The sequence below is a fragment of the Lithobates pipiens genome, unplaced genomic scaffold (genome assembly GCF_037356315.1).
Source record: "Lithobates pipiens isolate NorthernLeopardFrog02 unplaced genomic scaffold, aLitPip1_a1.2 Scaffold_16, whole genome shotgun sequence".
NCBI lineage: Eukaryota > Metazoa > Chordata > Amphibia > Anura > Ranidae > Lithobates > Lithobates pipiens.
Window position 1 is genome coordinate 571,555,353 of NW_027507748.1, and position 23,945 is coordinate 571,579,297.

Sequence of the window (23,945 nt, forward strand, 5' to 3'; positions counted from 1 at the left end):
CTCAAGCCTATGTACCGTAGCACCCTATACCAAGTTACCAGTCCTTATAAGAACTTTTGTGGACCAAGCAGGTTGTGTATTAGTGTTTAGCAGACTGTACGTCAGTCCCTATACCGCTGAAGGACTGCTGCAGTATAGGGCAGCGGTCAGCAGTGGTGCACGTCAACCCTATCTATTGTGGACCGATAGCGGTCCTTACAGAACAGCAGACTGTACCGCACTCAAGCCTATGTACCGTAGCACCCTATACCAAGTTACCAGTCCTTATAAGAACTTTTGTGGAACAAGCAGGTTGTGTATTAGTGTTTAGCAGACTGTACGTCAGTCCCTATACCGCTGAAGGACTGCTGCAGTATAGGTGAGCGGTCAGCAGTGGTGCACGTCAACCCTATCTATTGTGGACCGATAGCGGTCCTTACAGAACAGCAGACTGTACCGCACTCAAGCCTATGTACCGTAGCACCCTATACCAAGTTACCAGTCCTTATAAGAACTTTTGTGGAACAAGCAGGTTGTGTGTTAGTGATTAGCAGACTGTACGTCAGTCCCTATACCGCTGAAGGACTGCTGCAGTATAGGTGAGCGGTCAGCAGTGGTGCACGTCAACCCTATCTATTGTGGACCGATAGCGGTCCTTACAGAACAGCGGACTGTACCGCACTCAAGCCTATGTACCGTAGCACCCTATACCAAGTTACCAGTCCTTATAAGAACTTTTGTGGAACAAGCAGGTTGTGTATTAGTGTTTAGCAGACTGTACGTCAGTCCCTATACCGCTGAAGGACTGCTGCAGTATAGGTGAGCGGTCAGCAGTGGTGCACGTCAACCCTATCTATTGTGGACCGATAGCGGTCCTTACAGAACAGCAGACTGTACCGCACTCAAGCCTATGTACCGTAGCACCCTATACCAAGTTACCAGTCCTTATAAGAACTTTTGTGGAACAAGCAGGTTGTGTGTTAGTGATTAGCAGACTGTACGTCAGTCCCTATACCGCTGAAGGACTGCTGCAGTATAGGTGAGCGGTCAGCAGTGGTGCACGTCAACCCTATCTATTGTGGACCGATAGCGGTCCTTACAGAACAGCAGACTGTACCGCACTCAAGCCTATGTACCGTAGCACCCTATACCAAGTTACCAGTCCTTATAAGAACTTTTGTGGAACAAGCAGGTTGTGTATTAGTGTTTAGCAGACTGTACGTCAGTCCCTATACCGCTGAAGGACTGCTGCAGTATAGGTGAGCGGTCAGCAGTGGTGCACGTCAACCCTATCTATTGTGGACCGATAGCGGTCCTTACAGAACAGCAGACTGTACCGCACTCAAGCCTATGTACCGTAGCACCCTATACCAAGTTACCAGTCCTTATAAGAACTTTTGTGGACCAAGCAGGTTGTGTATTAGTTTTTAGCAGACTGTACGTCAGTCCCTATACCGCTGAAGGACTGCTGCAGTATAGGTGAGCGGTCAGCAGTGGTGCACGTCAACCCTATCTATTGTGGACCGATAGCGGTCCTTACAGAACAGCAGACTGTACCGCACTCAAGCCTATGTACCGTAGCACCCTATACCAAGTTACCAGTCCTTATAAGAACTTTTGTGGAACAAGCAGGTTGTGTATTAGTGTTTAGCAGACTGTACGTCAGTCCCTATACCGCTGAAGGACTGCTGCAGTATAGGTGAGCGGTCAGCAGTGGTGCACGTCAACCCTATCTATTGTGGACCGATAGCGGTCCTTACAGAACAGCAGACTGTACCGCACTCAAGCCTATGTACCGTAGCACCCTATACCAAGTTACCAGTCCTTATAAGAACTTTTGTGGACCAAGCAGGTTGTGTATTAGTTTTTAGCAGACTGTACGTCAGTCCCTATACCGCTGAAGGACTGCTGCAGTATAGGGCAGCGGTCAGCAGTGGTGCACGTCAACCCTATCTATTGTGGACCGATAGCGGTCCTTACAGAACAGCAGACTGTACCGCACTCAAGCCTATGTACCGTAGCACCCTATACCAAGTTACCAGTCCTTATAAGAACTTTTGTGGAACAAGCAGGTTGTGTGTTAGTGATTAGCAGACTGTACGTCAGTCCCTATACCGCTGAAGGACTGCTGCAGTATAGGGCAGCGGTCAGCAGTGGTGCACGTCAACCCTATCTATTGTGGACCGATAGCGGTCCTTACAGAACAGCAGACTGTACCGCACTCAAGCCTATGTACCGTAGCACCCTATACCAAGTTACCAGTCCTTATAAGAACTTTTGTGGAACAAGTGAGTTGTGAATGTTTAGCAGACTGCAGCAGAAGGGCAGCAGTCAAGTATAATATCCTTTCTATATTTGGAAGAAAGAATATTATACATGTACAAGCCTATTACTGTACCACTGATACCAGTCCTGAAAAGAACCTTTGTGGAACTAATAATAACAGCAAGTCTTTAAAATTACCCTCACTGCCTGACAACACTGCTTCCTTCCTGTCCCTATACAAATTGGCAAAAAAAGAGAACGATTAGTGGTTACTGGAACAGCTCTTTTGTGGACCTTGATAGTAACAGCTAATGATGATGATGATGATGATGATGATGAAAGACTAATCTGGCTGTCCCTGTAGCATACACCGTCCTTTCCCTTTCTCTAAACTAACAAAAGACACTCAGGCTGCTGCAAGAATCAGCAGCACAGCAAACCTATCAACACCTAACACCTATACCAGTCCTGAAAAGAACTTTTGTGTACCAAATAGCTAGTGGTTTATCTCTCCCTACTCCACACAGGAACCTGTCCCTATCTTAACAGAAGAAAGAATGTAAAATGGCCACCGGATCGGGTGTATTTATAGGTTAGGGGGAATGTACAAGTGTCCATGTGCTGTCATGTCTCAATTGGCTGTCCTGTATCACATGATAAACGTGTCACCAAAGGTTAAAGTTCTTGTATACATTAAACACGTAAGTCCGCCGCGGCGAACGACGGAAAAAGGCGTTCGAACGTGCGGACCGCGAATGTCGGAAATTCGCCGCGAAACGACCGCCGGGCGAACCGTTCGGCCATCACTAATAGCTATATATATGATAATTGGAACATAAATTTTCACTAGTGTTTACAATGACATCAAAAGAAACACAATCTGCTGGCATCTTTGTAGATGCATATACTGTACTTAACGTATTTTTAAACCCAGACAACCAGTTGCTTTCTACTATAAAATGGAAGACATACTGTAGAGGTGTTCGTTACCCTAAAAACAAATAAAAACTGGAACCTGTTTCCTTAAAGCATGTTACTGTGCTTGTACTGTGTAATTTGGCCCCCAGTAACACCTGAAATACCTGGCTGATCCTGCCTGGTTCTGCCCACCTCCCTGTAAACTGAGCACTGTTTATCATACCTGCTGAGCCCTGACATCATGGTCCGTTTATGTGCCTCCGTCATCCGCAGCCCTGCTCTCCTGTGTCTGTGTCATCCTCCCCCATCTCTGCCCGTCAGCTATCACTAGCACTGCTCTGCTCCTCTCTCCACTGCTACAAAACTATGTGATATTTATACCATCCCCATTGTTAGATAAAAACCTGCATCCTAGTGCCTGTGCTTGATTTAAAAAAAAAAGCTGATTTCTAACTGTTTTAACAGTGACTCCCAGTGATCACGTTACTTCCAGGTTCTCTCCTCCCCGGCTGATGTCAGCTGGGGGAATCTTGGCCCCCGCCCGCTGGAGCTATATGACGGGGGGAGGAGAGATCCAAAAGTCACGGAATTGATGGCCAACAAAACACAGCACTCCAGTTGTCCAGGAACTAAAACTCCCATCATGCCTAGTCATGTCTGTGAATGTCAGAATTTTACAATGCCTCATGGGATGTGTAGTTCTGCAACAGCTGGAGGGCCGTAGTTTGGAGATCCCTGCTCTATAATATGTGCAAACATTTTTATTAAACTCCTAATGAATGCTACAAGTTTCATCTCTGTGAATGTTATTTATAAACATAATTATGCAATAAAATGAAAATTCTGAACACAATGTAATGTTTTGAACGTTCAGAAAGGTTTAATACCACTGCTTGGAGAGCTTGGTCATAAGCCCCATCATGGTCATGTGACCGGCTTCTCATACTGTCACAGAGAGCTTTCTGCTGCATTATTTAAAGAACATTCCAAAGGACACCGCAGGATTCACACCATGGCTTTTTCTTTATAAACACACGCACATTGTGAAGTAAATATGGGCTGAAGAAATACCGTGCTTTATTCATATTAAGTGAGCATGAGTTCACAGACTAAGACCAGATAGCAAAATGGAGCAAATAATAAAATCAGGTTGCTATAAAAAGTTTCAGCCCACTCAAAACTGTAATTTCAGTTTTTGGTAGAACGAATTAGGCCACTGAATTTTTTTTTTCTCATACCTCTTTCTGCTACATTGTAAAATTCCTACTGGATCTGCATAGTTGCCATTGCTATAAGAACAGAGTCCTACTCTTCATGCTGCATTCTGAACTGAATACAACAGGGGGAATGGGAACAGCTCAAAATAGAATAGAGTTTGCAACTATGGATCAGAGATTTTTCTGCTGGAATCATCAAGAAATATAAGAAGCCAGGGGGTGACTCAGTGTAACACACTTCACTTGTAACTGAATTCCACTTCTGAGTGAACTGACCCTTTAAAATGTACATTGAGTAATACAAGTCATTGTCTAGAAATATTTTAGAAAACAATGATACTCATCCAATGGATGCACATGGCCAGGCAGTAATAGGATAAGAAAGTAGACACAAAGAAAATACAGTTATCACTGAAAAAATAGTGGGAGAGAAGAAATAGAGATCTTAATTTAAAGAATATTGAAATAAAAGAATGTTCTGCAATCTTCATTCCAATGTCTAGTGCTAAATTTTGGATTTTTTTTCATTACAAATAGCAAAGATGAAGTGGAATGCATTATTAAGCAATTGCACTATAATGGGGTTCATGATGATTTACAGCAGGACAGGAGATAAGAAAATGTGGTCAGAATATGGGCACGCAGTAGTGAACACATGGGTGCCAATGTCATGCTAAAATCAGTCAGTGCAACGGTGCCACAGCCAGTACAGTGATACGGATGTCAAAGATAGGTTAATAATGCATATTGCTATTACAAAGACGAATGGCGCAATGCTTCTATGCAGGTGGTGGAGGCAATACTGCTACACTAACGGCAGATGTAATGCTGTTACACCAGTTATAAAACATGAAACTGCTACAGCAGTGGCAGACATGACGTAGACTAAATGCTGCTACATTGGCGGTGAATGCGATGCTGCCATATAGATGGCTGACGCAATGTCACTGGTGGATACAAGACTTCTCTAAGGGTGGAAGTCACAAAGCAGCTCCAATCACCACAAGCAATATATTCATCTAGAAGCGTGTGCTGTTGCACATGAAGTGATTCAAGAAAAAAGCATGATTCAAAGTTTAATTCAACGCCGCTGATTTAATGTTAGCATAATTGACTCGGATATAAAAGAAAGACACAAAAAGCTAATTAATGTATGAATGTAAATGGTAATGAACTAATCTGGTGTTATAAAAAGGACACCCAAAGAGCCATGCACACACTATTGCCTTATTAGTGAAATCATATCTGTACTTGCCATTACGCTGCTGGAAATTGTAGTAGTTTCTACAAGCTCGTTACATGCATCTTAAACAATAATTAAACAAGCCTGTAGTCTAATTGGGCACACAGCAGGAGAATAGTAAATCGCTTGTAAATAATTTTTAATATCATGATATATTAGATCATAGTAATAAGACTATCTCTCTTCATTGCAAACAGCAAATAAGTGAGATTATAAATTAAATCGATATTCTCTGAGGACTTCATTCATACAGCTAAACATTTAAGTAAATCTGTCACAGCCCTGGGCAACTCAAGCTGAGCATATGATGACACGACTCCTGTGAAAAAGGCTGCTGTCAATGAAAAGCACACATCAAAAGAATCAGTACAACCAGAGAAATAGGCAAGAAGTTACATGCAAATCTATGCTTTCTTGAAAATGTTTTGCTTTGCCTTCCCATTCCTACTTCCATATAGGCAAAAGACACTGCCTAATAAATAACCAATAAGAAAACTTGAACTAGGCAGGGAGCGGTGTCAAGCTCAACTATTACCGGGAGTAACCTTTGCCAATGTAGCTCAGTTGGAGTAGCCCTGGTTGTCATAGCTTTAGGCCCCTTTAACACTGAGGCATTTTTCAGGTGCTACAGCGGAAAAAATAGCACCTGTATAGTGCCTGAAAAAAGGCTTTTACACTGGAGCATTGCACTGGCAGGACGAATTGAAATAACGGGGCAGCGCAGCTATACCGCTGGCAAAGCGCCACTGCCACGTCGCTTTGCATGTGGTTTTAACCCTTTTTCAGCTGCTAGCGGTGGTTAAAACTGCCCCACTAGCGACCGAATACCTCCGCTAAAACAGCAGTAAAGCGGAGCTAAAAATAGCACCACTTTACTGCTGACGCCCCCACTGCCCCAGTGTGAAAGGGGCCTTAAACAGTGAGTCCCAAAGCTGAGAAAAGGAAGCTGAGGGAATAAAAAGGAGGCATTGAGGACAATTCCATCGAAGACCATTCCATTTCAATTCCAGTGCAATTGTAATTAAAGCTATAGAAAAGTTATTTGAAAAGATCTTACAAAAAGGTTAATAAATATCTTGAATATTAAAAAATAGGATATGCTTACAAAAAAAAATTGCTAAAAGAACTAAAGTGCCCATTATTGCACACAGAATTAATACATTTTATTGGGCTCATCACAAAGAAGGATGGTGTTGAACTGTTTGCTGGCTCAGTCTAATGCTGCGTACACACAACCGGACTTTGAGGGACTAGGTCCGACGGTCTTTCCGACAGACTTTCCGAATGAACGGACTTGGCCACATACAATCAGACGGATACGAACGTGATGACGTATGACCAGACTAGAATAAGGAAGTTCATAGCCAGTAGCCAATAGCTGCCCTAGCGTCGGTTTTTGTCCGTCGGACTAGCATACACACCAACGGATTTCTCGGTCCGGCAGAGTTCCGGTGGGAAAATTTAAAACATGTTCTATTTCTAAAGTCCCTCGGATTTATGGCAAGCAAAGGTCCAATGGAGCCCACACACAATCGAATTGTCCGACGGACTTGTTCTGTCGGACCTTTGCTGTCAAAAAGTCCAGCCGTGTGTACGTGGCATTACAGGTAGGTCCCAGTTCTACACAGAATCAGCCGATAGAAACATGCTAAAAAAAAAAAAAGAAAAAGGAGAAAAAAAAAAATTATTGAGTTGTTTTCTGGCTGGTCACAGTTGACCCTCTTTTAAACCTCTGCCCCCCTGTTCAGTCTGATACCTAGATCCTTAAAAATAAACAAACATACAGTTAAACTTCCAAAAGATTCCAAACTGCTCAAATGTGTCATAAGAGACACATGGAGGTTGAAAGTGCTTGTAGCCGCCTCTCCTGGTCCTGTTCCCCAAGTCACTGACCAGGAACTTGGATGTAGACAAGGACATATGACTTTTCTGCCACTTAACTCATTCGAAGATGGAAAAAGGAAAAAAACAAAGGGCACGGCCATCTAAGTGTAGCGTAGTGTTATAATATATACTCATATATAGCTCGAAAAAGTAGGCACATCATCCCAATCAAAGGCTTAATGTTGGATCTCAACTGAATGGATAACAAGAGCATTCGCCAGAGAAATGGCAGGCACCACACTGAATGTATTACAAGAGCATTCACCAGAGAGATGGCAGGCACCACAGGGTAAAGCCAGGAAGCGGCTGTGGATGTGTAATAACAAGCGGAGCCAGTGTGGAATGCACAGCGATGCAAGAAGTCGGGCAGTGGTTCTGGGAAAGCAAATGATGTCAGACATCAATGTGGGAGTGGTTGTGTTTTAGGGCCATAGGCGCCCTTTTCACAAGCCTTTTTTGAGCTACATGTAAGTGCATATGTTATTTTAATCCTATGTTTAAGAAAAAAAATCTACACCTAGATGGTCACACACTCTGTCTTTCCTTCTCCTTCAGTATTAGAGTCCAAAGGATCTACCCGAACTCCATTTAATTTTGTTAATTTTGGCATTAATATTGGCATTCATTTTGGCATTAATATTGAAAATATGACTGATCATGCCAAAAAACTGTCTTATTTAACCACTTCAAAACCAGGCCTATTCTGGCACTCCTCTACTAAAAATTGTTTTTAACCACTTGCTTACTGGGCACTTAAACCCCCCTCAGTCCCAGACCAATTTTCAGCTTTCAGCGCTGATGCACTTTGAATGACAATTGCGCGGGCATACAACACTGTACCCAAAGGAAATTTTTATCATTTTTTTCCCACAAATAGAGCTTTCTTTTGGTGGGATTTAATCACAGCTGGGAGTTTTATTTTTTGCTAAACAAACAAAAAAAGATGCAAAAAAATAAAATAAAAAAATCATGTTTAATAGTTTGTTATAAAATTTTGCAAACAGGTCATTTTTCTCCTTCATTGAAGTGCGCTGATGAGGCGGCACTGATAGGCACAGATAAGGCGGCACTAATAGGCACAGATAAGGCGGCACTGATGGGCAAAGACGGGCACAGATAAGGCGGCACTGATGGGCAAAGACGGGCACAGATAAGGCGGCACTGATGGGCAAAGACGGGCACAGATAAGATGGCACAGATAGGGTGGCACTGATGGGTGGCACTGATGGGTGGCACTGATGGGTGGCACTGATGGGTACCACTGATGGGTACCACTGATAGATGGGACTGATGGGCACTGATAGGTGGCACTGCTGGGCACGGATATGTGGCACTGGGGTGCAGCACCTTTGTTGAGGCAGACTGTGGGCACTGCTAGGTGGCACTGTGGGCACTGCTGGGTGGCACTGACAGGGGGGACACATTTTTAATTCAGGCAGGCAAAGCAGGGGGCAGGTGGGCACTGGCAGGGGGCAGGTGGGCACTGGCAGAGCTGGCCGTGATCGGGACTGATGTCCCGATCACGGGCGCCGGTGATCGGCTTTTTTTTTTCTCCTCGCGCTGTCAGCGCGAGGAGGAATAATAGCCGATTACCGGCTCAGTTATATCACATGATCAGCTGTCATTGGCTGAAAGCTGATCACGTGATAAGGGGTCGGGATCAACCCCTTGCACGGATCGGTGATCAGGCGAGTCTCGTAGACTCGCCGATCACAGAGCGCGCGCAGGCCGCTCGTGCACGGGACTACGTCAATAGACGTAGTCCCGGAAAAGGAGATCCGCGCTGTAGCCGTCATTCGGCTATAGCGCGGGTCTCAAGTGGTTAAGGAACACAATACAATGATACTTGAACAAAAGAGAGCTGCATGGTCAAGTTGCCAGAAAGAAGCCTTTACTAGACAAGTGCCACAAAAAAAAGCCTGGTTACAATATGCCCAACACCACCTTGACATGCCTAATTGCCTTTTTTGTGGCAGTGGTGCAGCAAAGACTTCAATCTGGCAGCTCAACCATGCAGCTATTTTTTGTTCAAATATCCTTGAATTGTGCTCCTTAAAAACAACCACACTGTCTTTTTGGAGAGCAGCCTGTATTACTCCTGCAGTTACCTGTGGGTTTTTCTTAGTATGCTGAGCAATTCTTCCGCCAGTTTTGGCTGCAATCTTTCTTGGTCTAACTGACCTTGGCGTGGTATCAAAATAGCCCCTAATTTTCCACATTTTACTAAATGATTAAACAGTACTGACTGGCATATTCAAGGCATCGGATATCTTTTTATATCCTTTTCCATCTTTGTAAAGTTTCATTACCTTTTTACGCAGGTCTTTTGACTGTTCTTTTCTACATCCTCATGGCTCAGTGTCTAGCCTGCTTAGTGCATCCATGTGAGACCTAAAAAACTCATTGACTATATACACAGACACTAATTGTGATTTAAAAAGCCGCAAATGTGGGAAATTAACCGTTAATTGCCATTTTAACCTGTGTGTGCCACCTTCTGTGTCTGTACCAAGGCCAAACATTCCAAGGTATGTAAACATTTTATCAGGGCCATTTGGGTGATTTCTGTTATTATGATTTAAAAAGGATCCAAAAAAAATGTGTGATAATAAATGGCTTGATGTGATTGCTATGCTTAAATAAAAGACTGGCATGATCAGTCATATTTTCAATATTAATGCCAAAATTTCTCAATTTCTGCCAGGGTATGGAAACTTTTGAGCATGACTGTATGTTAGACTTTTTAAGTGCAATAATATTGTACACTCTATTCTTAAAGGGGTTGTAAAGGTAAGTGTTTTTTTCACCTTAATGCATCCCAGTGTCTACAGACGCTGAATGCTGGACTCAGGTGCACGCCCCCGGGAGAGCACTTCTCCTAGGGGGTTATCTCAAGTGGGGAGGAGCCGAGAAAGCCACGAGGTACCCCAGAAGAGCAGGTTCAGGGCCACTCTGTGCAAAACGAGCTGCACAGTGGAGGCAAGTATATGTTTGTTATTTAAAAAAATTTTTTTTTACTTTAGTGTCACTTTAATGTTTATAGTTTAAACGTTTAGTCAGGGGGCTTTTAACATTATAATCTTGTGCTAAACTGATTTTTTGGCCCATTTCAAAAAGTTGGGCTATATGTCCATCATTTTAAGGAGATCCTGCATCTAAACCCTCAGGAAAGAAGTCAGAAGGGGCACGGCTTTGCTTAAGCTAGCTGTATGGGCTTTGTTACAGAAAGCCAAAGTGTGAGCCACAGTATCCACATCTGAGGACTGGATAAATGTGCAGGTGACAAAGAACTGTAATTTCTATACAGAAAGTATTTTCATTTTGCCATACAATACATGTAAGAAATAGAACATTTAATAAACGGTTAGGAGCTTTGCCCCTTTCATTTAAACCCAGATTATACCCACACCCTAACTGCCTAGGAGTTGTGTGTCCAACGCAGCCACTAATTACAAGCTATACTTTTGTCCTTTGTGTACTTTAACATTAAAGCGGTAGTAAACGCACTGACATTTTTTTATTTTTTTTCATACCTGCAAGGGAAAAGGCATAATGAGCTAGTATGCACCGCATATGAGCTCATTATGAAATACCTTAAAACAAGGCCTCGACATCTCCCCTTGGCGTGTGTTCCGGATATCGCGGCTCTGGCGCTGTGAGTGGCCAGAGCGGCGATATCGTCACTCCCGCGCATGTGCACGGGAGATTTCTTTCCGGCAGGGTCTGGTGTCTGCCGGTGTTCTGACAGGGCTTGCGCAGTACGGGGGACAAGGAGAAGCTGAACATCTCTGAAGAACAGCGCCTGCGCACTGAGTCCAGGTTGAAGCCCTACCATCCAAGTGAACATAGGGTTGCTCATAGTAACAGGGCCCCTCGCAGGCTCACTTCGCTCTGCTATTTTATATTCTAACTTTGTGTCCACTTGGATGGTGGGGCTTGAACCTGGACACAGTGTGCAGGTGCCGTTTATCTTCGGAGATGTTGGGCTTCTCCTTGTCCCCCGTACTGCACAAGCGCAGTACAGGACGGACACTATGTGATGGGGGACGGTATCTGATAGGACACCTGGCTTCCAGCCGAGAAACCCCTATGCGCATGCGCTGCTGCAATCAGCGGCTCATTGCCAGGGGAATATCTCCCAAACCATACAGGTTTAGGAGATTTTTTTTTACCTACAGGTAAGCCTTATTATAGGCTTACCTGTAAGTAAAAGTGAAAAAATATACTAATAAACCGCTTTAATTTCCACTGAAAATACACCTCAAGGAATATTGCCTTCTATTTTTTATAGATATTACATTTGATTTATTTTTTATAAAATGCTAATTTTAGATAAAAGCCCGAATGCCATGTGTGACATTCACTACAAGGAAAGAATGGATTGACATTAACCAGTTAAGTTCTTCCACCCATATACCAGGTCAATTCCATATTTCTGCTGTGGGCCTGTTGATTTGGTGACAACTCTGTCACTACTTAGACCCCTTTCACACTGGTGCGTTTTTTAGGCGCTTTAGCTTTTAAAAAAAGCGCCTGTAAAGCGCTTGAAAGAAGCCGCATCTGCCATCCCAATGTGAAATCCCAAGTGCTTTAAGAGCCTTTCAAACTGCCATTTCCCCCAAAAAAACGTAAAGCACCGCTTAAACTAGCGGCGCTTTACCAGCGTTTTTCGAGCGCTAGTGCAAAGAAGCTGCTTGCAGGACTTTTTTTTGACGCCCTGCCAGCGCAGCGCCTCAGTGTGAAAGCACCCGGGCTTTCACATTGGGATTTCAGTCGAGGCTTCTTTCAAGGCTACATAACTAAAGCTGGCCATAGATGGATCAAATTTGGCCTGTTCAGCAGGGACCAGCTGAATTTCGATCTATTGATGGCTATTCCTGAATCAATCTCATGATCAACTTTTCTTGAAAGGGATTGTTGGTAAATTTTACATTAAATTAACACTGCAGCACTGATCAGTATCTTCTGACAGTGAAGGACTCGCCGCTATCAGAATACAATAAAGCAGTGCGGAGGATTCCCCTATCCACGATGCTTGTGTGAATAGGGGAATCTGCTCTTTTTTCTATCAGCCCTCTGGCTGACTGAAAAAACAAAACAACAAAAAAAAAAAAAAAAGTAATCTATTGCTATTTTAACAACTTCTATAATAATAAAAAAAAAAGCTCAATTTGGTAAATTTTCTCCACTATGCAGTATTTAGAAAAGTTCATCTATAATTCCTAAAATGTCACTCTATATCCCTCTCTCTATTCTATACAACTTGCTGTTAGGATAATATGCAAATTGTTCTTTGCTATATCTCAACCTACAAAAATACTTTCCTAGCAGTTAAGACAACCAATCATAAAACATCAAAGAGAGTAAGAAACAACTTGCGCTTGCTTCAGAAATAGATCAAGCAACACACACCATAGCTGGATGAGAAACCATCCAGCTCACTTCCACCACAATTTGCACAGCATAAACCCACCAATTCCATGTTGTTTAATAACAAACATAGATTATCATCTGGTACAGACATAAACAGATTGCCAACACATAATCCAATTCCTTAAATAGATTCTCCAACTTTAAACCTTTTATGCATCTGAACAAATGTGATGTCTTATAAGAGAACTGTACTTTAACAACACATCAGTTCTTTTCATTTCTAGGGACACCAAGCTATTTTGAAAATGTGGATGTTTTTTCATGTGCTTTAAGAGTTGTATTCTTTGGTCCAGATCAGTGTAAGCATTGTGCGGTTTATATATTCAGCTTGTCTGCATCTACATTATAGCTGCAGATAAACAGTGAAAACAGAAGAGACATTTGTCAACGTGAGTGTCGGATTCTATATCTTCACTGCCAGGAGTAATATATAATGAGATCTATTCTGCACTGTACATGTTTAACTAAGGCAGCAATAGATCATAAACTGCCAGAAGCAAACCACCCCTGCATACATATAGAGGGATGCCTGATATCATTCTTTGTTCCCAGTCATGTGCACTTTATACTATAGCTAAACAATTTTTGAGACAAGTAAAGCTCTCTTTGGAGGCATTTAACTCCCTGCCAGCACCTGGTAGGGTCTTAATGCTGTTAGGAGGCAGGCTTCCCAGTCATGTGATCGCGAAGATTAGCTGTCACAGCGGTCACATGATCAAGCACTCCTGACTGTAAACAAAAACTTGGAGCTTAATATATAGAAAGAATAGGGCCCGGGGAGCTACCTCAAATTTTGTGAGCTGTATCAATAAAGGTGTCTCCAGAAGCGACTATTCCCCAGAATTCTCTATAACATCAGAGGAAGAGGCCCTCTAGGTGAAGGGAGGGCAAGGTCACCCTATGTCTCCTCTAGTGTTAAAAAAACACGAGAAAAACTTTACCAAACTTTAACACTAGAGGAGACACAGGGTGACCTTGCCCTCTCTTCACCTAGAGGGCCTCTTCCTCTGATGTTATAGAGAATTCTGGGGAATAGTCGCTTCTGGAGACCCCTTTATTATTGCTACAGCTCACAAAATTTGAGGTAGCGCCCCGGGCCCTATTCTTTCTATATATTTAATTTGCATATCAACAGCCTTTTCATGGGGGCTGTAGATCTCTAGGGCGGCAGCAACCAAGTCTAAAAAAGTGCAGCTATTTACATTATTTCTTTCTAAAAACTTGGAACTGCCCATGACACACCAAAAAATGTCAAAAAGAAAATGGTTTCCCTTACTTGGTTATAAAATATATAAAATAAATCTTTGTGAGATGGTCTTTTTCGGCCAAACTGTCTTCTATGTGGGGGAAGAGGGGGGGTGATTTCACTAGGACTACCTGCATTTAGGCTACAATGCTTCAAAACTGTTGTATGTTGTACAATAAATTGGGAAACAGGCACATTTTTATATTTTGTCTATGGGGAAGGAGTGTGGTGCAACTGAGCAATATACCGATGGGCTGGGAAATTCCTTGCTTGATCAAAAAAAAAAAAAAAAAGTCTATAGCCAGCTCCCATCCTTCATGTTTAAGTGGCCTTAACCAAAACATTCTTAGCTTATACCTTTTCAATATGGAAGAAAAATGCAACTGCAGCTATCGTTGTTCTCTCTAGAATACTAGTGTTTCATTGATTGCTACTACAATAAGCTAAAGCAAGTAAAATCAAGAACAAATCAGAAAAATTATGCACAATGAAGACAAACATGTAGATTAGCAAACTAAAATATGACATTACCCTGTCACCTGGTTTTAGCCCTTGTTCGTTTTTGGTTCCCAGTTTGTTTAGTAGAGTGTATGCCAACCTCACACTTCTGGTCCACAGTTTGCCTAAAACACAAGAAATGTAACATTTACTGTTTAAGCTAAACAAAACATTTACAGCGTTTATCAGGCTTTTTATTACTACCTGCATCTCTACTGGACAGATTTACCCTCACTTCCTGCCAAGACCAGAAATAAATAGAAATCTCTCACTGCACAGGTAAAAGAAAAACAACACACTTTTAGCAGGTTGGGAAAGTGTTAAGCCCCATACACACTATCAGTTTTTCTGCCGACTTCTTCCTTCAGGTTTACCAAAACCATGTAGTGCAAGGGTCTGCCTGATTGCATACAAATTGAAACGCCTAAGGTTTGACCTCATATTATATGGTTTTGGTAAATCTGAAGGAAAAACGAGGCAGAAAAAGTGATGGTTTGTATAGGGCTTTAGAACTTCTGACAATGTTTTTAGGATTATCTGCGTTTTCCTGTCCTGGTAACAACTTTATTTCTTAAAAGGGCATCAAAGCAACAAAATGTGGGGGGGGGGGAATCTCCCAATTGGGTTTAAACACAAAAAGGTCTAAACATTTGAATTCTTCCTCACTTTATCCAAAAAGTTTTAAACTTTAAAATGGCACATGAAATGGGAACTCCGATTCATTTCACTAGGCCCAGGTCTGTCTGGGGGGGGGGTAAATTCTACTCGGCTCCCAGGCACAAAACAGGAAACCTCAAGGTATACAGTAACTGGCTTATATTGTACATTCTATTTAGTCCGCTGTGATAGTTGTTACATAAGTATAAATTTGCCAAATAATAACTTTCAACTTAGCTGGTATTGCAGAAACATAATCAAAATGTAATAACAAAACAGCCTAGTCATTGAATGCTTTCCAATAGTAAGAGCTCCCTTAAGGATTATACTTTTGCAACAGAATAAAAAAAGTCAGATAGCAGATCAATATCTTGAGGATAAAAATATAATCCCTGTCCGGTCACAGAATACAGCTAACAGAATAAAATCAGTTTCTTTCCGACAACAGTCACAACACCAACCATTTCATTCTGCTATTATTGCTACTGTTATTTCTAATTCGATTGTATTTCTGGACATATTCCTTTAAAGTGGAACTAAACCTACTGATTTAATGGTTTCTCAAAACCGTTAAATTCAAGGTATGTCATGAATGATAACTGTTATAGTTACTTGTGAGCTTATATTGGCTCTCAATTGAACCATCATAGTTGATCACATGGGCAGAACTACGGCAGATAAAGCAGAGGCTAAGATGGCAGCTTCCTTGGCTGTAAAGAGCATAATGGTTTAGTTCCAATTTAAAGTGGTGTTGCCATTTAAATAAATACATTAATTAAAAGTCAGCATCTACAAATACTGCAGCTGCTGACTTTTAATAATTGGACACTTACCTGTCATAGGGTCCCGCACAATCATCTGGGACCTGTCACGTGTCCCAAATGATTGAGAAGAGGGAGGGGGCAGAGCTGAGCCCTTCTTGTGCTGAGGGGAAGTGATGTCATGAGCCCAGGCACTGAAGGAGGCAGACTACAAAGGACCCCCTAGCAACAGCCATTTAGGAGGTGAGTAAAAAAAAAATAAAAAAATTCCAAATTGTTTTTTTTTTTGGAACATTCATGAATTATTATTATTTTTTTTGGGGGGGAGGGGTGCAACTCCACTTTATGTAGCGTTCTTTCCTCCCCTGTTTAATGCCAAAAATCATGGGCAAGCAGATCAGGATCATTAATGTCTCTACTGAACACTCCACTCTCAATTCCCTTTGTCTGCACTATATATACACTTTTGCAACACACATAAAACCATGGTTACACTTCCTGGTAATGGTATTTCCAAGAATCTTCAAGGACAGCTACTTGAGAGATGACTGGTTCTGCCTTCAACATTAAACACAAACCAGAAAGAGATTTAAAAGCCTCTCCCAGCCCCCAACCCTCACCCTTGGTTGCTGTAAGTAAAGAACCTCCCCCAATGTACACAAATGACATTTTTAGGCAAAGTGCAACAATTTCAAACACCATCACTGTAAATCAAAAATATCTGGGTGCTAATATGGATGCTGTCCTGGAAAACTCTTGGATATACCGCTACCAGTAGGTGTAACAATAGTTTTTTCAAATCATCCACCAGGACAGCTACTTGACAGGATGGAGGAACGAAGAGAACAATTAGGTTGGTATTTTGAGACTAGGTAAGTAATGCAGCTGGGGGCTGAATTGTACATGTCAATTTTATTATATTTCAATACATTTTAATTGCTTTATAAGCGACTACTGATTAGGGCATAAAGGGTGAACATTCATTGGTTCCTTTGATTTATTTGAGTTGAATCTTGAGAAGTCCTGTTTTTTTGTTTTTGGTAGTATCTATCATTCTAATTTTATTATACTGAGCTTTGTCCATTACACTAAATTTCTTCCATTATTTATGTCAGTAATTTGAAACTTTAAGAATCTGTTAGGTACTGGTGTGACTAATGGGATGTTTTATACTGTATATGTGCTGACATTTTTGAGAACCAATTGTTTATCCATGAGTTCTCAGATCGTTAAGTTGCAAGGTTGGGTTCTTTAGTATTCGGAATTGGTTATAGTGAAATTATAGTCCCATTTACCAGGATATTGCTAATGTATTGTGTGTCACATTAATGCATCTTGCTTTATTGTTTTGTATTGTTAAGTACTTGTTTTTCCTAACAAAACAAGGGTGTGTTGCCCCATGCACCTACAGCCACCTAAGTAAAACTTAACCTTTATTAGGATCTCGATAAAAGGTATATCAAGGACTGTGTATGTGTTTTGTACTTAAAGTGAGCGGCTGGAAGGTGACTTCAAAATAATATGATGCATGGGGTAACACACCCTCATTTGGTTAGGAAATATTTGCCATATACAGTTATGCTCATAAGTTTACATACCCTGGCAGAATTTATGATTTCTTGGGCATTTTTCAGAGAATATAAAATAACAGAAAAGCATTTCTTTCACTCATGGTGAGTGTTTGACTGAAGCCATTTATGTTCAATCAACTGTGTTTACTCTTTTTTAAATCATAATGGCAAAAGAAACTACCCAAACGACCCTGATCAAAAGTTACATACCCCAGTTATTAATACCGTGTATTGCCCCCTTTAACATCAATGACAGCTTGAAGTCTTTTGTCGTATTTGTGGATGAGGATCTTTATCTTCTTCGATGGTAAAGCTGCCCATTCCTTTTGGCAAAAAGCCTTCAGTTCCTGTAAATTCTTGGGCTGTCTTGCATTAACTGCACGTTTGAGATCTCCCCAAAGTGGCTCCATGATATTGAGGTCAGGAGACTGAGATGGCCACTCCAGAATAGGGAGGCGCTCAGGCGTGTTCGCATGGAACACGTGCAGAGCCCGCCAGGAAATCGGTGCAGCGCTGCACTAATCACAGGCAGTGAGACATTGCCCGATCTCTGCAGCCGCACGTCGGGGCAATGTCTCACTGCCTGTGATTAGCGCAGCGCTGCGCCGACTTCCTGGTGGGCTCTGCACGTGTTCCCTGCGAACACGCCTGAGCTCATCCCTACTCCAGAACCTTCACTTTATTCTGCTGTAGCCAATGACTGCCTGTCATCGGCGCTGCGCCGACTTCCTGGTGGGCTCTGCACATGTTCCCTGCGAACACGCCTGAGCTCATCCCTACTCCAGAACCTTCACTTTATTCTGCTGTAGCCAATGACATGGCCTTGTGTTTTGGATCATTGTCATGTTGGAATATCCAAGTACGTCCCAAGTGCAGCTTCCTGGCTGATGAATGCCAATGTTACTCCAGTATTTTTTGATATAATACAAAATTCACCCTGCCAACAATTTTGACCAAATTGTCTGTGCCTTTGTAGCTCACCTATCACCAAAACATCAGCGATCCACTTTCGTACCTTTCATCGTAAGCCTTGTTGACTCCTCTGCAAATGTAGCGTTTGTGGTTGTAGCCAAAAAGCTCAATTTCAGTCTCATCACTCCAAATGATTTTGTGCCAGAAGGTTTTAGGTTTGTCTCTGTGCTGTTTGACGTATTGTAAGTGGGATACTTTGTGGCATTTGCACATTAATAGCTTTCTTCTGGCGACTTGACCATGCAGCCCATCTTTCTTCAAGTGCCTCCTTATTGTGCAGTTTGAAACAGCCACACCACATGTTTACAGAGAGTCCTGTATTTCACTTTAAATTATTTGTGGATTTTTCTTTGCAGCCCAAACAATTTTCCTGGCATTTGTGGCTGAAATTTTAATTGGTCTAACTGACCGTGGTTTAGATTCAACAGAACCCCTCATTTTCCACTTCTTGATTGGAGTTTGAACACTGCTGATTTTAATTATCAATTCCTTGGATATCTTTTTATATCCCTTTCCTGTTTTATACAGTTCAACTACCTTTTCCAACAGATCCATTTACAATTCTTTTTGCTTTCTCATGACTCAGAATCCAGAAAAGTTAGTACAGCACTGGATGAAAGATGCAAGGGTCTGTCGGGAGTTCAGCAACTCATTGACCTTTTATACACACACACACCACTTACAAGCAAACAGATCACAGGTGAGGATGGTTACCTTTAATGGCCATTCAAACCCCTTTGTGTCAAATTGTGTGGCTAAAATCACCAGGGTATGTCAACTTTTTGATCAGGGTCATTTGGGTAGTTTATGTTGCCAATATGATTTAAAAAGAGTAAATTCAGTTGATTGATAATAAATGGCTTCAGCCAAACACTAACCATGAGTGAAAGATATGTTTTTGTGCTATTCATATTCTCAAAAAAATGGCCAAGAAATCAATTTCTGCCAGGGTATGTAAACTTATGAATGAATGAAATACTTGTATAGCGCACAATGCGAACTGAATCGCCTCTAGGCGCTGTGGCGAGCTTTGGTCATCTGCTAAAAGAGGAAGGTCTTGAGTTTTTTCCTAAAAGCCAGGTGATTTTCTTCCAGGCGGATGTTGATTGGTAGAGCATTCCATAGCCGAGGCCCTTGGACAGCGAATCTCCGATCCCCCTTGGATTTATACCGGGCTTTAGGCACGAGGAGGAGGTTTTTGTTGGCTGATCGAAGACTGCGGTTTGGTCTGTAATGATTTATTTTCTCCATTAGGTATTGCGGAGCTTCTCTATGCACGCATTTGTGGGTGAGGCAAAGGGTCTTGAAAGTGATCCGATTTTTTACGGTTAGCCAATGTAAGCTCCTCAGCGAAGGAGAGATGGATTCCCAGGGTTTTTTTCCTGTTATCAGCCTTGCCGTCGTGTTTTGGATCAGTTGTAATCGCGCAAGCTGATATTGTGGTAATCCTATGTAAAGCGAGTTTGCGTAGTCCAGTCGTGAATTAATGATTGTTCCAACTACCACTGCTTTGTCATTCTTTGGGATAAAAAGGATGAGTCTGCGAAGCATGCGCAGCAGATGGTGAGATCCACTGACTACAGATCCTATTTGTGCATCCATTGACATTTGTGCGTCTAAAATAACCCAGAGACTCTTCGCTTTGGTCTTTGGGGAGATAGTCTGCCCAAAGACGGTTGGTGGAGACCAGGAGGTTTTGGTTGCGGGCTTATGATTTGGGTGTAAGATAAGAAGCTCTGTCTTTGATTCGTTGAGCTGGAGGGAGTTAGTGGTCATCCAGTCCTCTATTGATCACATCTGTATAGGAAAAGTGCTACATACAGTGAAGGTTATCCTAAAGTACTTGTGTTTTTGTATTGTTGTATATATGGATGCCCTCTTTCTAGTCACTTATGCAGCAGGCCCATTTTGGAAACAAAGGGTTAGGTTGCTGTGAAAGGAGGCGATACATTCCAGGAGTCTGTACTGCTCAGCCATCCCCTTTCAGAAATCGGAGCCCAGAATAGAATGGAGTCAGAGTGTGGAAGCCTGTGCTTTTATGTGGCCATGTGAGGTGACCGGGAAAGGTGTCATCTAGTGTGGGTATGGAGCTGGTGCCATCTTGGTCCTCTTTGGCCTACCATACAGGGGACTTGCCCAGAGGTGATATACAGCTGGGAAAATGCTGGAGGAAACCCCCCTCCCCCCAGGAACTAATGCCCACAATCGCTACTACCGCATCAGATGGAACAGGCCAAAAAAGAAACGGGGTGGTGGAGTTGACTAGGGAAAACATGACTAAGTGTACCCCTGGATGGTCAAACACAAACAACTGAGAATGAGGTTAAGGGGCTTTTTGAACTTTTTCTAGTTTGTGTTTCCTGTAGAACGTGGGGCTAACTGCCTCTCAAGTAGCTGTCCTGGAAGATGATTGTTGTATACAGAAATCAATAAGTCATGGTGAAACGTGCTCACATAATTGGAATCAGACCGAGTCACTCAGTCCCAGGTTTAAATTAGAGACAACTGTGTCACAAAGACTGCAACTTTTTTGTACTGCCTCTTTAGCCAACAGTGCTCTGGAAATCCTGTGTTATGTCATAAATGTTTACTTGTAAAAAAAAAAAATTGTATACATATAGTAAAAACAGAAATAAATCATCAATAAAAACATACCTTATTTATAAATACAATAAATAATGAGTGCCAGTTCACACAGGGGCAACCTGTCAGGTGACTTAGCAGCCTGACATGTCTCGCTCCATGCACTGCAATAGAACCGTTCTAATAGGAGCGATTCAAGTCGCTCTAACTTAGAAAAAGGTTCCCGTACTACTTTGGAGCGACTTCAGAGCGGCTTGCATTGACTAATATACAGAAGCCATTTTGCAAGTCGCCCTGTACGGGGCAGCTTCAAAGTCGGATAACTGAAGCCATCCCTGTGTGAGCCGGCACTTATTTTTTCCATTTAAACATGCATGGCTTTCTTACCATACGTCAACGTATAGACAGGTTTCCCCGTCACATCCAGAGCTGTGAGACAGGAACATTTAGCTTGCGTTGTACCCCACCGTTGCAAAGCAGCTTCAATGGATGGAGGCCAATTACACACTACACCGAGAGGCTCTCCCTTCACTGGAGTCATCTGGCGACCCTCTGGTTTTGGTTGGTTTGGGTCTGGCCTGGGAACTGTTAAAAAGACACATTCAATGATAATTACAATTCAGCATTCTATGCATGCCACAAAAACTACTGTATTCAGGCATTCTGTATCAGAGACTGAAGTTACCTTCAACAATCTCTTCAAAATCATCCACAAAAAACTCCTTTAATGGTGGTCTTTTTGGTCGCTTTAATGTGTTAAGTAACTGTTGGATTTTTGTAGACACGCGACTGCTGACAGCAACACCTGCAATAGCAAAAGAGTAGTGAAGTCAAATTTGTTTAAATACTCCAGTTTTACAGTTGACTGCAAAATCAGATGCAAGGCTAACAGAGATATATGAAAAATTTGCAACGAGGAGAGATTGCTGGGCCTCATTTATACAAGTGTCCAACTGTACAACTGCCTGTGTTGCTCGGAGCAAACAACTATTTTATTTATAATTTTTTCACACACTGCACTAAACACAAGAAGGAACTTAAATGTGGTTGTAAACCTTTACATATACCCAGTGAGGTGACTGGCCTCAGGTTATACACAGAGATGAAAAAATACTCCCACATACGTTGTACCTGTTTGTCTGCAGTATTCTCTCTACAGCCCTTTACTATCCAGAATTTCTAAAACTTGTCTGATAGTTCAGAAAAATGGGACTGGAGAGCTAAAATTACACTATGCAGAGCTCAGTGAGGAGCGCTTTGAGAGATGATTGGAGGGAAGGGAGACACCCCCCTACACACAGCACACAGGAACAGATATGAGGCTGTCAATCACAGGCTGTGTACTGGAAGTCCCTTTTTTTTCTTGATGTTGGGAAAACATATCACAAGTGATTCATACTGATAGCAGAGGAACAAAGCAGCTGATAAAAATGGCACTTAGTGCTCTTAACTGAGACAAGTACACACCATAGAGGATATGCTTTGTTCATAATAAAATGTCTGAAGTTTACAACTACTTTAAGAAGCTGATGGTTATTTAAAATGACCTGAAATGCCTCACAGACCAAGTGGCTGATGCAGCAAACACACTTCTGCCTTCTGTACCGCTAACATATTCTGTTATATTGTCCCCTAAGGTCATCATACACAATAAATTACGTCTGCACAATAATATAGACCAAGTGATAGTTTGCCAGTGAATGGTGTGCTATTATTTTGGAAAACCACCTCTATAGATATGGCATGTAGGAATTTTTCTACTTGCCCTTTATTCATCTTCACTGGCATGAGTAAAAAAGTCTCAAATATCATTGCTGCTAAATATGCACAAAAGAGTGGATGCCCAAGGAAGAGTGCATTGTCAGAGGTTTTGCTAGTTCAAGATAAAGGATTGTGCAAGCGTGTAACTGTTCCAGGTAAATAAAGGACTCTCCAAACATCTGATCACTTCAGATTAAAAAAGAGACTTGACCAAGGCACGACCATTCCAAGTAAAGGAGGACTGTCCACATTTCTGATTGACCCAGGTAAAATTAGACTTATCCAAGGTTCTGATTGTTCCCAGTGAAAGGAGAATTGTCCATGGGTCTAATTGTTCCCAGTGAAAGGAGACTGGTCCATGGGTCTGATTGTTCCCAGTGAAAGGAGACTGGTCCAAGGGTCTGATTGTTCCAGGTGAAGGGAGGATTGTCAAAAGGTCCGATTGTTCCAGTTAAAAGGAGGCTAGGCCAAGGATCTGATTGTTCATGTGCATTTCAGTCAAATTTTTCTGGGTAGGGCCCAGCTTTATGAATAAGGTCTTCTAATCAGCTGTACTGAAAGGTACCTGTACATTATGACATCCACAATATATGTGCTCCTTACAAAATACACTGCCATAGTGTTATTTACAATGACAGCAATATTTATATTAAAAATAAAGCATTGTCTAGATCAATTTTACGTATCCATACACTAAAGTTACTATGGCACTGATATGACCAGATTCTTAATACCTAAATACTGACACTGCAGTCAATGGAATGCTGGCTTTGTCTAGCACACTCTTGTACTGCTTCTGATGGAGTTATATTGTGCTCTAGTTAGGCTTTCAGCAAGGTAAGACTAGATGCAGTGAAGATTTACTTAATGGTAAGCTTTGTTTTTTCTTTTTAAAGCTATGTATGTTTGGGATACATGCCCCGATATAATATCATAGTCCCTACTATAATTGGTGCT

At 42.0% G+C, this 23,945-nt stretch overlaps 1 protein-coding gene across 2 annotated transcripts in view; it reads right to left on the reverse strand.

Annotated features, from left to right (window-relative positions):
- The window catches only part of DIP2B (disco interacting protein 2 homolog B), a 318,739-nt gene that overhangs the window by 94,129 nt on the left and 200,665 nt on the right, over window positions 1–23,945 (reverse strand). For both annotated transcript variants that reach the window (XM_077483722.1, XM_077483721.1), the window contains exons 7-9: window positions 21,913–22,032; window positions 21,615–21,812; window positions 14,717–14,808 (exon numbers count right to left, since the gene is read on the reverse strand). In XM_077483722.1, the coding sequence (XP_077339848.1) occupies window positions 14,717–14,808; window positions 21,615–21,812; window positions 21,913–22,032 (410 nt within the window). The remainder of the gene's footprint in view (window positions 1–14,716; window positions 14,809–21,614; window positions 21,813–21,912; window positions 22,033–23,945) is intronic.